Here is an 11,186-nt window from a genome sequence, read left to right as displayed (position 1 = left end):
TCTCCTGCTGAGAAGACCCCTGAGCACAGGGTCAGTGATGGCTCTCACTTTGTCCCCAGTAATGAGGGACAAACCTGCAAGGCAGTCACTCAATTACTGCTAAGCAATGGACAGCAGCTGGCTTGGACACAAGGTTGTAAGAACAGCCCAGAGAGTAAATGAGCCGGGAGTGCCTGTTTGATTCCTTTCCCACCCTCTCCTGCTGCCATCTTATGTGAGTCTAGAAGATTGGAAGTTTCCTGAGGTCCTCCCCGTGCTGAGCTTCTGCAGTTTGGGGTGATCTGATTGCTAATGGTACAGGCCACCCCCATCAATGAGTTGTACTCCATGTCTTATGGCTGCCTGGCCACAGGCCCCACACTGATCCCCAGGACACGTGCAGAAATGAAAGTTGTGTCTGTGTCAATAGCAGTTGACTCACCTCTGGCTCTTCTGCCACACCTACTATAGGATAAGAGTTTTGGAGCTCAGAGTAGGGGTCAGGGTGCAAAATAAAGCTTGGTCCTAAGCCTTTGGGTTCAGTACAGAGCAACTTTATTGAGGACCTAAAGAAACTATGTAGCTACAGGAAGACAGAGACAATAGAGACTGGTCCAGGCCTCCCCATGGCTTCTCTCTGCATGTCTCTGTGACCATGGAGCCAGAAAAATACTGGTGTGAAGCTCTCTCTGAACAGCGGCTTCACACGGCCTGGTCTGGCTGCTCCCAAGCTCTGCTCTTCCCAGGTGCTGGTGAGGAGCCATGGCATGAAGCAGAGATGGGACCTCTCCTATCTTTGGAAGCCTTTATGGTTCTTCCTTTAAAAATCTGTTATCCAGAGACTCCAGTGGGAGAAAAGTTTGGTCTTCAGTTTGTTCTGTTTTGGACAAACATTTCATATGACCGATGTAAACTGTTGCATAGTTTTGCAAGTAACTTCTCATTCATTCCAGGAATTCTCCCACCAGTTGACAAACCCAAACTGTTCAATATCTGGCCCCAGGGAATTCAAAGCCCATTCTACTCCAACAGTCATTTCTCTGTATCATGGCCCCTTTGGTGGGAAGTACTGAGCAGGGAGGAACGCAAGGTCAGAGAGAGCAAGAGGCATCCATAGGACAGTGGTGATGGGGGCCACTGCCTTCCCGAGTCCCTGCCTGGCGGCTCTTGTGCAGCCCTGGAATCTCACCCACACTGAGTGACATTGTTCCAGTGCCATGTGGGCTGCCTCCTCTGCATGATCAAATAAGGTGTTTCTTGCAGTGAATACCTCATAATCATTCCCTTCAGGTCTCACTGGAATTTAAGAGTGGGTACTGACAGAGGGGATGGAATGTTTGTGGTTTAATCCTGGTTTGACCTCAGCCAGCCAGGCACCGCTGTGTGAGGCTCACAGGGGGACACTGTAGGCATGGAAGGCGGAGCTGCTGTGGTGAAGCGATGGCTGGGAGCAGGGCATGTCATACAGCCGCTGGCATCTCCTGCTTTTCTCAGCAGTGCTCCTGAGGGCAGACGGGGACTTCACGTGGGCAATGAAGACAGGCTGGTGGAAATGCCCTGGGCCAGCCACTGGGGAAGCAGATGAGGCCCAGGCCACAGGGCTTCCACCAGGTAGTGCTCTCCCGGGCAGGAGAAGTGTGACTTAAACAGGACTGGTCACACCATCCAGCTACATGAGATAGTTGGTGCCATAGCTTTATGGCTGCTCACTGTCCTGGCCAACCATGCATGCAGACCGCACCTAGCAAGGTCCTGGCTCCTCAGGTGTGGGGCTTGATCCGGTGAGCACTCATCTTGCAGCCAAGAGCCAGACACATGGGACCAACAGTACTGAGGCAGGTAGACAGGTAGAAGCACAGGCTCTGGATTGCTCAACTGGTGGCTATCAATCAGTATGATCAGTCAGGTTTGCCCATGGCACTTGGTTGCACTCGCTGCTAAGGGCCTAGGAGGAGACCTATAGCTGGCTGGCTACTTGGCTTCCACAAGTTGCTCCAGGCGTTGCAGCATTGTCAGACGCAGGGCTTGGAACCTGAGGGGAGACACAGCCAGGCAGACTCGTTGACACTGAGGAGACAGGGAGTGGGGAACAGAGCCAGGGAGCACACAGATGCCTGGTCCAGGAGGCCCACAGCGCTTGACTGGCTGATTGGTGGCCACCAGTCTGTCAAGGAGAGGGAAGAGCTGGACCCATGCCCTGTGAAAACCACTGGCTGCAAGAAGCAGCCATACAATGCTACAGATTCAAGCACATTTCAAAGCACAATGTTGCTATTTCTATTTCAAAGACTCCAGCATGAACAAGTGCATCCTGGAGTGGACAGGGCAAATACAGGAAGCAGGTGTTCAAGCCCAGCTCTGCAATAACCTGTGCCTCAACTTCCTCATCTTGGGTCTTTCTACACTGACAGGTGACCCCCAGATTTCTTGTCGCTCTCAGATCCTACAGTGACATTACTGGCTGCACAGTGAACTGCTCCCTCCGATTGGGGTCTCTGCTCATTGCTCATAAGAGGCCCAAATTGAAGCTTGGAGGAGGGGGTTGTGCCTTTCCAAGGATCATTTAGCCAAAAGTCAGAATCTGGACTACAGCCCTGACTGCAGGCCCTTGCAGTAAGTAGCCTCCTTTTTACCGTTACTAAGAGGGACTCTGACCCAGATGCTGGCTGAGTGCCCTCCACGTGTTCTCCTTCTCTCCCCTGCTTCACTTTGCAAAGAGAAAACAGATCATTCGAAGATGTGACCTGCTTAAGCTCTCACTGCTGGGCTCTGATAAAGCATTCCCAGCAGCTTAGTATTTTTCCTTTGAACTGGCTCCCTGCATCTAAAAATATCAGCTGGTAAGGGGGTTCCAAAAATGATGCTTTTCAGCAGGCTCAGAATTCACACCAGCACAAAAGGCCCAGAGCAGGCTGAAGGGGCAGCGAATGGGCCCTCTGCTCAGCTGCTCCTCCTCCAGAGCTGTGTGACCAGAACTCACAAGGCCAAGCAGCACCCACCGAGCTCCTGCCTGACTCCCCTGCCGGCTGTCAGCAGCATGTGTCCTCCTGGGCTGGGGTGTCCCCCAACTTGGTGTTAACAGTGAGCAGGGGGCAGAGGGTGGTGCTGGGAGCAGGGCTAGCAGGTCTTCCCAGCCTTGCGAGGGCACCTGGTGCCCCTGGAGGAGGGGGATCTCCCAGCCCAGCCTGAGTGCTCTGCCCTGCGGACTCGCCCTGCTGTTCAGGACCCACAACTGGCTCTTTAAGTGCTGCTTACTTCTTGGTCAGTTTGATAATTTCTCTTTCCTCCTCTTCTTTTAATTTTTCAACAAAACTGTCCAGCACCGGCATTTCAAACTTAATGTACTGAGCGACCTAGAAAATCCAAGAACATTTTAATGTGCTTAAATTAGAAGCCACACAAGTGATTTCTTTTCCTCATGGCTTCCATAAATGCCAATGCAGCCAAGTCTCATCTCCAAGGAAATAGTCGCCCCTCTGCACACCCACCCCTAGCACTGCTCTGTGTGTACATTCTGACCTCAAGGGCAACTCCAGATCCCTGGGAGGAAAGACTGAGCTGAATATTAGGAAAAGCATTCAACAGTGAACAGAGTCACACAGGGGTTCTCAGGGCCTGGGGTGGGAGTGGTGGAAACACCATTGTTTCTAACAATGGAACAAAACTACAGCCTGTGAATGGCCAGAGCGGGGCAGGGTCACTGGGTCACCTGGCCTGATCCTTGGGGCCCAAGCCCTATAGGCCTTTTCTGTGTAGGGACAATCCCTGGCCAGGATTCAGGATGTTGTAAGACTCAGATGCCCCAGTAAAAATCACAGGCCCTGGTTTTCTAGGTTCCAACTTCTTTTTCCCCCTCTAAGCTAGCTGGTGGTTGCTGACAGGCAGAGGGAAGGCTGGAGCCATTACTGGCTTGGAGTCCTTCAGGGCAACCACATAGACCTTGGAAACATGACACAACAAGGCTCTGGCCAAGGTGACCTCATGACCCCCCAGATCACCCACTGTCACAGGCCCTTCCCTCAGGAGCAGGCCTCCCTGAGCCCCAGCCCTCACTCACATCGTGGGGAACTTCCTCGCCTAAGTCAGCTTCCATGAGGAAAATCCTGGCGATCTTCTCACAAGGCCCGTGCAGGATCCTGGAAATCAGTGGGTACTCAGAGTCTTTTAATTTTGTCCTCTCTGAAAAAGAAGGCAGTTTACAAAACCCATGGGGCACTGGGATCATTTCTCTTCATTCCAGCACAGGAAAATGACAGAAGATGAAAGTCCAGGCTACCGGGAACCCATCTCCAGACCTCTCTGAGAGTGTTAGTTTGAGTGATGTGTGATTATGTTATTTAGCAAAGGCCCAGTTGGAGATGGATGCTCGCAGAGGGAGAGTGCATGTGGGGTGTGGCTGCTCGGTCACCAGACCACCAAGGGTGAGCGCTGCGTGGAGGGAGATGTGGGCTCTGTATGAGCAGATCTCTGGGAATGAGGGGCTTCAGCTCCACATCCCGGGCTCCCGCATACCTCACACGCCCCTCTTCCCACAGGCCTCACCCCACCTGGCAGAGCCTACCGGGGCAGGGGGGTGGCAGCTTCCCATGTGGTTTAGGTGGGATCTGAGAGGAATGACTGTGTCCCCAGATTTGGGCCAGGAAGAGTCCCAAATCACTCATCACTCATGGTGATGGCACAGCATGACCCAAGGCCAGGAGGGAGGGCGGCCCATCCAGCCCCACCAGGAGCACGGCCAGTGAACTTGCCAAACAGATGTTTGTTTTTATGATCCAGAGCGAAGGCAAACACTTACCCCCAGATTCGTGAACAATGTAGAGTGCGAACTCACTGGGACCATTTTCCACCTGCACAGGCAGTGACAGGAAGTCAGACCATGGCTTTTCAAGACAAGAGAGGTGAACAGGGACCCCAGCAGTAACCACACCCTTAGTGCCACATGCAAAAGCCCTCAAGACCCTCTCCTTTCTGCTTAAAATCTCAGTGACACCAGCTCAGCAGAAAATACTTTGCTAGACTTTCTACTTGGGAGCCAAGCTACGAGGGCAGCTTCCCCAGCCTGCACCAATCCCTCCTCCAACAAAACAGCAAACCACCAGCAGGAGGTGCAAGGCCACTGGTGGCCACACTTACTCGGAACTTGTTCAGCAGCAGGGTGAGCACTTGCAGGGTTGTCATGGTGCTGTTGACTCTCACATTGGTCACGGACCCATAGGCAGGAGTGAACACTGAGGTCTGCAAGGAGAGTGGGGTCAGTGCAGGGCCAGAAGGGACAGGGGGCTCATATTATGCAGGATTGGGCACACTGTTGGCCTGATAATGCTGAACAAACGAGCTGTCAGTGAACCTGGGCTCTGGGATCACCCATGCTTGTCTATTCTACTTAAAAATATATGAAGACTTCCCATGGCCTAAGGAGTGCCATCCACCTTCCTCTCCTTACTATGAACATGCGATACCATGATTCCCGCCCAAGCACCTTGGCTCCAGCCACCACGTGCCTTCTTCAGTATTTGTGGGGTGAGGGCTATTATATTCTCAGAGTTATCTTGTCTTTGCATATAAAGACGCTGTATATGAAGTCAACCAGGGAACTGCCTGAGGCTTAACAAGTCCTCAGTGGTCACTAGCCAAGTGGCAAATCTGCTAGGCACTTTACATATAATCTTTGATTTAATCCTCACAATAGCCCTTTGAAGTACCTGTATTTTCTTAGAAATGGAAGCTTGGAGATATTAAGTAGTTTGTCAGGGTCACCCATCTACAAACGGAAGAGATGCCCCAAACCCCAGCTTCACTCCAGTGCTACTGGGGCTGTCCCACAAATCTGACTCCCCTGAGGTGAGATCCTCCTTTTTTCTAAACTAAATTTAAATATACATAGTCCTCCTGCATGGTCTAGCTCTGCTTGGCCCAGGATGTGACTGGGGCTTGGGGCTCGTGGGGGACTTGCTCAGTATCCCAGCTACTTCTCAAGTTCTGAAGCCAGAGTCCAACCTGGACCTGTCTCTTTGATAACTGAGACAGAATGACTCTGGTTAGACAGAAAACCAGATCTAGGCTTTGAGTTCCCATGAAATATGGAGTAACTAGAGGCGTCAGGCTATTTCAAGGAGGATAAAGGTCTTGTCAACAAGACATTGTTAGTACTTCTTCTGTCGGAAGCCTTTCCTCTAGATGATACCAACCAGCTCCAAGTAGGAGCAAAGGTCCATGGCTGCTTGCTCGGGCCTGTCCACAGTGGTCAGAACACAGGTGAAGCCAATGGACCAGGGCTAAGCAGTGGGAGCAGCTTCCAAGTTTTACCCACTCTGGAAACCAATCCATTACTATGAAGCAGAGTAGTTCCGGGGAATGACTGAGTAAAGTAATGGGGCACAATCTAAAAAATGAAACCCTGAATAACAACCCCAGGAAGGCAATTCTAGGGATTTCTTTTTTCAAATCGTTGCCTAAGACCCAAGACTTTATCATCTGATTTCTACTGACTCTGATTCCGAATGGATGTAGAGTGAAATGAAAAAGAGGGAGCCTCTTACTGAGAGGATGTGAATCCACTGCCTACAAGCCTAAGACCCTGGCCTATGTTCTGGAAGATAGTCAGTTTGACTGGAAGAATAGATCCACATTCCACAGGCAGTTCTGTTACTATGAGGAAGAGCTGTCTCTATTGGGGTATAGGCTGGTGTGCGGCGTGTCAGGCTGTCTGGGTGAGGAGCTTGGAGGCTCTCTTGGACATTGAGAGGCTGGCATAGCCCTTGATGGTTATTTCTGTTCATTTCAATGGCTATAGAGTGCTCAGACATCTCCATGTCCCTGTGACACTTGCAAGGACTAAAATAAGTTTTAATGAGCCAGACACGCCTCTTAGAGATCAATGACTCCTACAGAGGACTGAAAGTACCAATGATAAACCTCACTATTCAGTACCTTAAGTCATGGAACAAAAGACTTTTTTTGTTTCCTTGTTTGTTTGTTGTGAACATAGAACTAAAAAGAGCCTAAACCCATGCAAATATTCTTGAAAATATTTTGAATAATCCCGAACAAAGCCTATCAGCTTGTATTCCAGTAGTAGTGACTGGTGTTTATATAACACTTTACAAATCCCTTTTGGAAGAAGATTTAAACGATACCCCTGTGAGATCACAGGTCCTTTGGTTAATCTAAACCATTCTTCATCTAGGCTTCATGTCATCCCTGGCTCCCCCTTCACTGTCTCAGGAAACTCTACTCTCAAGTAAGCCTGGATTTTCCTGGACTTAGCAGATAACTATTGTCACTCAGGAAAACAACGGCGGGCAAGGGGAGGGAGCTCCTGATTATAAAGCAGAGTCCCTCGTTTGGCACACTGAATTCTTCATCTCTAAGACCAGCACACCCCAAGAGTGGTTTGAACGCCTGTTAGCAGGCCGAACTTGTGTTACTTCCTTCAGGCAATGCCCCTGAGCCCTCCCTGTGCCCAGGTTCCCTCCCCCTGCCATGAGTCATGACCCATCAAGAAGGGCAGCTGCTCCAGCTGGGAGTCGCTGCCTCAGTTCCCAGTGCAGCAGGATGTGGCCCGTTACAGGACACTCCATCCAGGGCCTCGCCCAAATTGCCACTCGTGCCATTTATAGTCACAATCAAGTTCTCCTTTTACAGTTTAGTTTGTTTATGGAATGATGTCATCCGGGGAAGGAGACCTTTTCCGGAGGTCAGTACAATGCATACTTGGACAAAAGGCTAAGTGCTGGGAATTGAGAGCATTGCAGGTTCTCTGGGACATGGGTACATGTGCCCTAGGCACACCTAAGGAGGGCTTAGTCACCCGGCCAGAGCGGTAGCAAGATACACGATGTTCCCATGAAGCAAACCCTCGAGGTCAGGTGGAAACCTCACAGAAAATTGTCTAATTAAAGACAGACTCAGCATTATCTGCCAAAAATCTATGCAACTTGTGAGAGTGTGGTGGGAAAAAAATTGAGGCTTTTGGGTCATGAACTAGAATGTTCTTTTGGTATGACTTTGAGCAAGCCATTTCTCTTCTTGGGCCCATTTCTCCCTCAGTGCCCTGGGACAACCACAGCTGCACACAGGGCTCTGGTGAGGGTGAACTCTGATGCAGTGCAGTGGGGCCTGATCTACTGCCGGCCCATGACTGTGCCCATGCTTGGGGCTGCTTCCCCTAGACCCCAACATCAGGGTTCAGGTCAGAGGCCAGATGGAGACATTACCTTATGGTTGTAAAAGTGTCCATTGATGGAGAACCGGTGTCGTCGGATCCTCTGGGCCTCGCCGGGGGCTCGGCACTTGGGCCGCCTCTGGATCACACAGCCGGCGTCGCTTTTGGTCCGCATCAGCTGCGGGGCCTCCTCTTCCTCCTCCAGGGGCTCTGTGGTGAGACACAGACAAGAGGTCAGGTCTGGGTGGGGCGTCGGTGCTACCGTGGGAGTGTGTGCCTGGGGTGGGCTCTCAGGAGTCTCCTGCTTGTACCGCACTGCTGCAGGTGTGACTTCAATGCTGTGCCTGGGAGGGACTCTGTGGGGTCCAGACAGGAAAGGCAGCCCCTACACAGGTTACCTGTGTCACCATGTCCCATGGCCATAGCCTCTGGGTCTCCATCTTGGGATACCCACCACAGGGCTCTGGCAGCCCCTAGCTCTGTCCATTCTGGGGCAGCCCTTTGCTGAGTGAGAGAAGAGCGCACAAAGAAGACCAGCAGTTATGGACCCCAGAGTGCGAGGAAGAAGTCCCAGTGGCCTGCAAGGCCAGGCGAGCACCATAGCCTCTGCTGACGTTTCCTCCTTTCAATAAGGGCTCCATGAAAACGCCAGTAAAGCACCTTATATTGAGGAGGTATTTAGCAAGGGTTGTTTCTCAAGACAAATGAAGCCATACTGGGCTGTTCTTCAGAGATGAAATGAACAAAGGCACAGGTCTTCCTCTCCTCTCCCAGACAAACAAGACAGGGTCCCAGGCAGCCGGCAGCTCCACTCACCCGAGCTATCTCTGGAATCCTCGGTCTTGTGCCCTGGCTGAGCACCTGGCTCCTGGGCGCTGGCTCTGCCATCTGGAAGAGGTGGCTCTTTCCTGAAATGAGACAATCGTGTGCTCAGAGGGCTGCAGGCCGAGAGAAGTCACTCAAGGCCAAGAGACGAGGCCGTCGTCTCTATGGATGGGACACTGGCAAGGAGCAGGGTGAAGCTGAGACCGGGGTTTTACACCCAGAGGGTCAATGTAAAATATTAAACAAAGAGGAGAGGGTGGCCGTGTCTACTGGAAGGAGGTGTGTGCTCTGCAGACCTGAGAGCTGTGCAGACCCCAGGCACGCGCAGACCCCAGGCACACGTGTGCCCATAGGCAGGGCCTTGTGTGTTCCTAGCACTGGGCTGAGGCAGGTGGGGGCAATCTTGAGGGGGCTGATCTTTTGGCCTCTGGGCAGGAGGCCTGAGCCAGGACAGTGGGTACTGTGCTGGGGAGGAGATGGATGTTCTGGGAACTAGTTCTAACATGAGGAAGCTGGTAGAAGCTGAGAAACTAAGCCCCTGCTAAGAGGCCTGTGAGGTTTCTGTTCTCCATGACTGCTCCTGTGACCAGAGTCACCCCAGGAAGTGGAAACATGAGTCACATTTGCAGCCTCTGGAAGGAGCCCATCTGAACGTTCAGCTCTAAGTCCATGATGATCAAGATTCACAGGAGTGACCAGGGATACCTGGCGACATACCAGGTGCTAAATGTCCTAAGAGCAGCAATGTTACTTGAATTTTTAAAAAGGAAGGATTTTTGAATTTCTGCCTTTTAGAGGGCTTTATTATCTGCAGAAGCCAGCAAAACTTAGCAGCTAACTACCTTTTACGGGGTTGGAAGGTCAACAGGAGGTCAACAGCATTAAAAAGCAAGACAGGCAGGAAATGATTACATCCAAATTAAAACATTACTTTGATATTAAAATATTAATATAATCATATCTATAATGTTATATAATGAAATAGTACTATTCTGACATTAAAATAAGTTCTGAAAAATTTATAGAAATAAATTATGACTTTAGCATAAAAGCAGAGCAGTCAGAAGCTCAAATTGTGTGCATTTTTAGGCTACAATAGGAGAGGCTGAGAAATGTTTCACTTGCAGGGCTTGTGGACAGCTCTCTCCCTGCAGACAAAGTGACTCCTGTGAATGTTTGGAAAACATAAACAGTTGTGACTGAAGTTGTGACTTCAATGCTGTCAGATGGAAGCCCAGAGCAGTGATGGAAGCCCAGAGCAGTCTGTAGAAAGGAGGTGACTTGCTCATAGTCTAGAAAGACCACCCTAGGGTCAGGCTGCCTGGGCACCTGGTTAGGTGAGGCCTTGGGCTGAGGCTGTCACGGGGCAAGAGGGATGACGCTGGGTGATGTGCTTATGCTTATGACCATATGGGAGCTGGGAAACGCACCCTGAGGGTGTGGACAACTTCCATATCCCAAATAGTAACATGGGGCTGAAACGTAAAGGTCACCTGGCACTCACAGGTGGCAGCCGGGCCGTCCAGGTGTCCAGGAAGCTGAGATGTGCACTCTCTCCCTGTCGTCCTGTATCTGGAGCCGGATTGGCCGCCTCAGTCCCCAGGAGATGTTGAGGAGGCCCTCGATAATCAAAGCCCCTTCCTCCTGTGGGGACCCACACATGTCAGCCTCTTACCCCAATGCAGACGCCCTCAGGGATCACTGCTACCTTCACCGAGATCCCCTAGGTCCCTTGGGACTCCCTGGATACTTGGGCCCCGAAAGATACTCCTTCTCTTTGGAGTCCTCTCTCCCCCTGGCGAAGCCCCACAGCCTGCATGTGCTCCAAGGCAGGAGGCCAGAGGTCTCTAGAAGAGGAAGCCTGAGGCGTGCCCTTCCACCACTCGCTGCACGCTTGGCCAGGGACATGCCGGGGACAGAGCCGCTGAGTCAATGTCCCACAGGAACCGGCTGCTGTCTGGCAGGCACGTCCACACAGTGGCGGGGAAACACATTTCAGGAAAGCTCAGCTGAGCAATGCATGGCAATGCAGGGCACCTTTCTGCTCAGCACCCTGCCTGGGTAGGGAGCCCCATGGTGACCAGGTCCTACCGGGAATGTGCTGAGGGTGTTGGATTCAATGCCCAGCCGAGCATACAAGGGTGGGTCAACCTCACCCTCTCACCACACTGTTCCTGTTAGAAGGCTGAACTTACCTCCAGATTTCCAAGTTGGCTTT

The 11,186-nt window shown here is 51.5% G+C and overlaps 1 protein-coding gene across 3 annotated transcripts in view; it reads right to left on the bottom strand.

Annotated features, from left to right (window-relative positions):
- Positions 1 to 490: 490 nt before the first annotated feature.
- RASSF4 (Ras association domain family member 4) overlaps positions 491 to 11,186 on the bottom strand; it is a 31,861-nt gene continuing 21,165 nt past the window's right edge. For 2 of the 3 annotated variants that reach the window (XM_037496641.1, XM_054690319.1), the window contains exons 4-11: positions 10,473 to 10,612; positions 8,960 to 9,051; positions 8,196 to 8,353; positions 5,113 to 5,214; positions 4,775 to 4,826; positions 4,037 to 4,158; positions 3,235 to 3,332; positions 491 to 2,011 (exon numbers count right to left, since the gene is read on the bottom strand). In XM_037496641.1, coding sequence (XP_037352538.1) covers positions 1,951 to 2,011; positions 3,235 to 3,332; positions 4,037 to 4,158; positions 4,775 to 4,826; positions 5,113 to 5,214; positions 8,196 to 8,353; positions 8,960 to 9,051; positions 10,473 to 10,612 — 825 coding nt within the window. In that variant the 3' untranslated portion in view covers positions 491 to 1,950. The remainder of the gene's footprint in view (positions 2,012 to 3,234; positions 3,333 to 4,036; positions 4,159 to 4,774; positions 4,827 to 5,112; positions 5,215 to 8,195; positions 8,354 to 8,959; positions 9,052 to 10,472; positions 10,613 to 11,186) is intronic. The other variant, XM_037496642.1, reaches the window with a different exon arrangement.

Source organism: Talpa occidentalis, unplaced genomic scaffold (assembly GCF_014898055.3).
Source record: "Talpa occidentalis isolate TD23 unplaced genomic scaffold, MPIMG_talOcc4v2.1 talOcc4.8, whole genome shotgun sequence".
NCBI classification, from domain to species: domain Eukaryota; kingdom Metazoa; phylum Chordata; class Mammalia; order Eulipotyphla; family Talpidae; genus Talpa; species Talpa occidentalis.
Note: the sequence above shows the minus strand (reverse complement) of the source record. Positions and strands in the feature narration are given on the sequence as shown.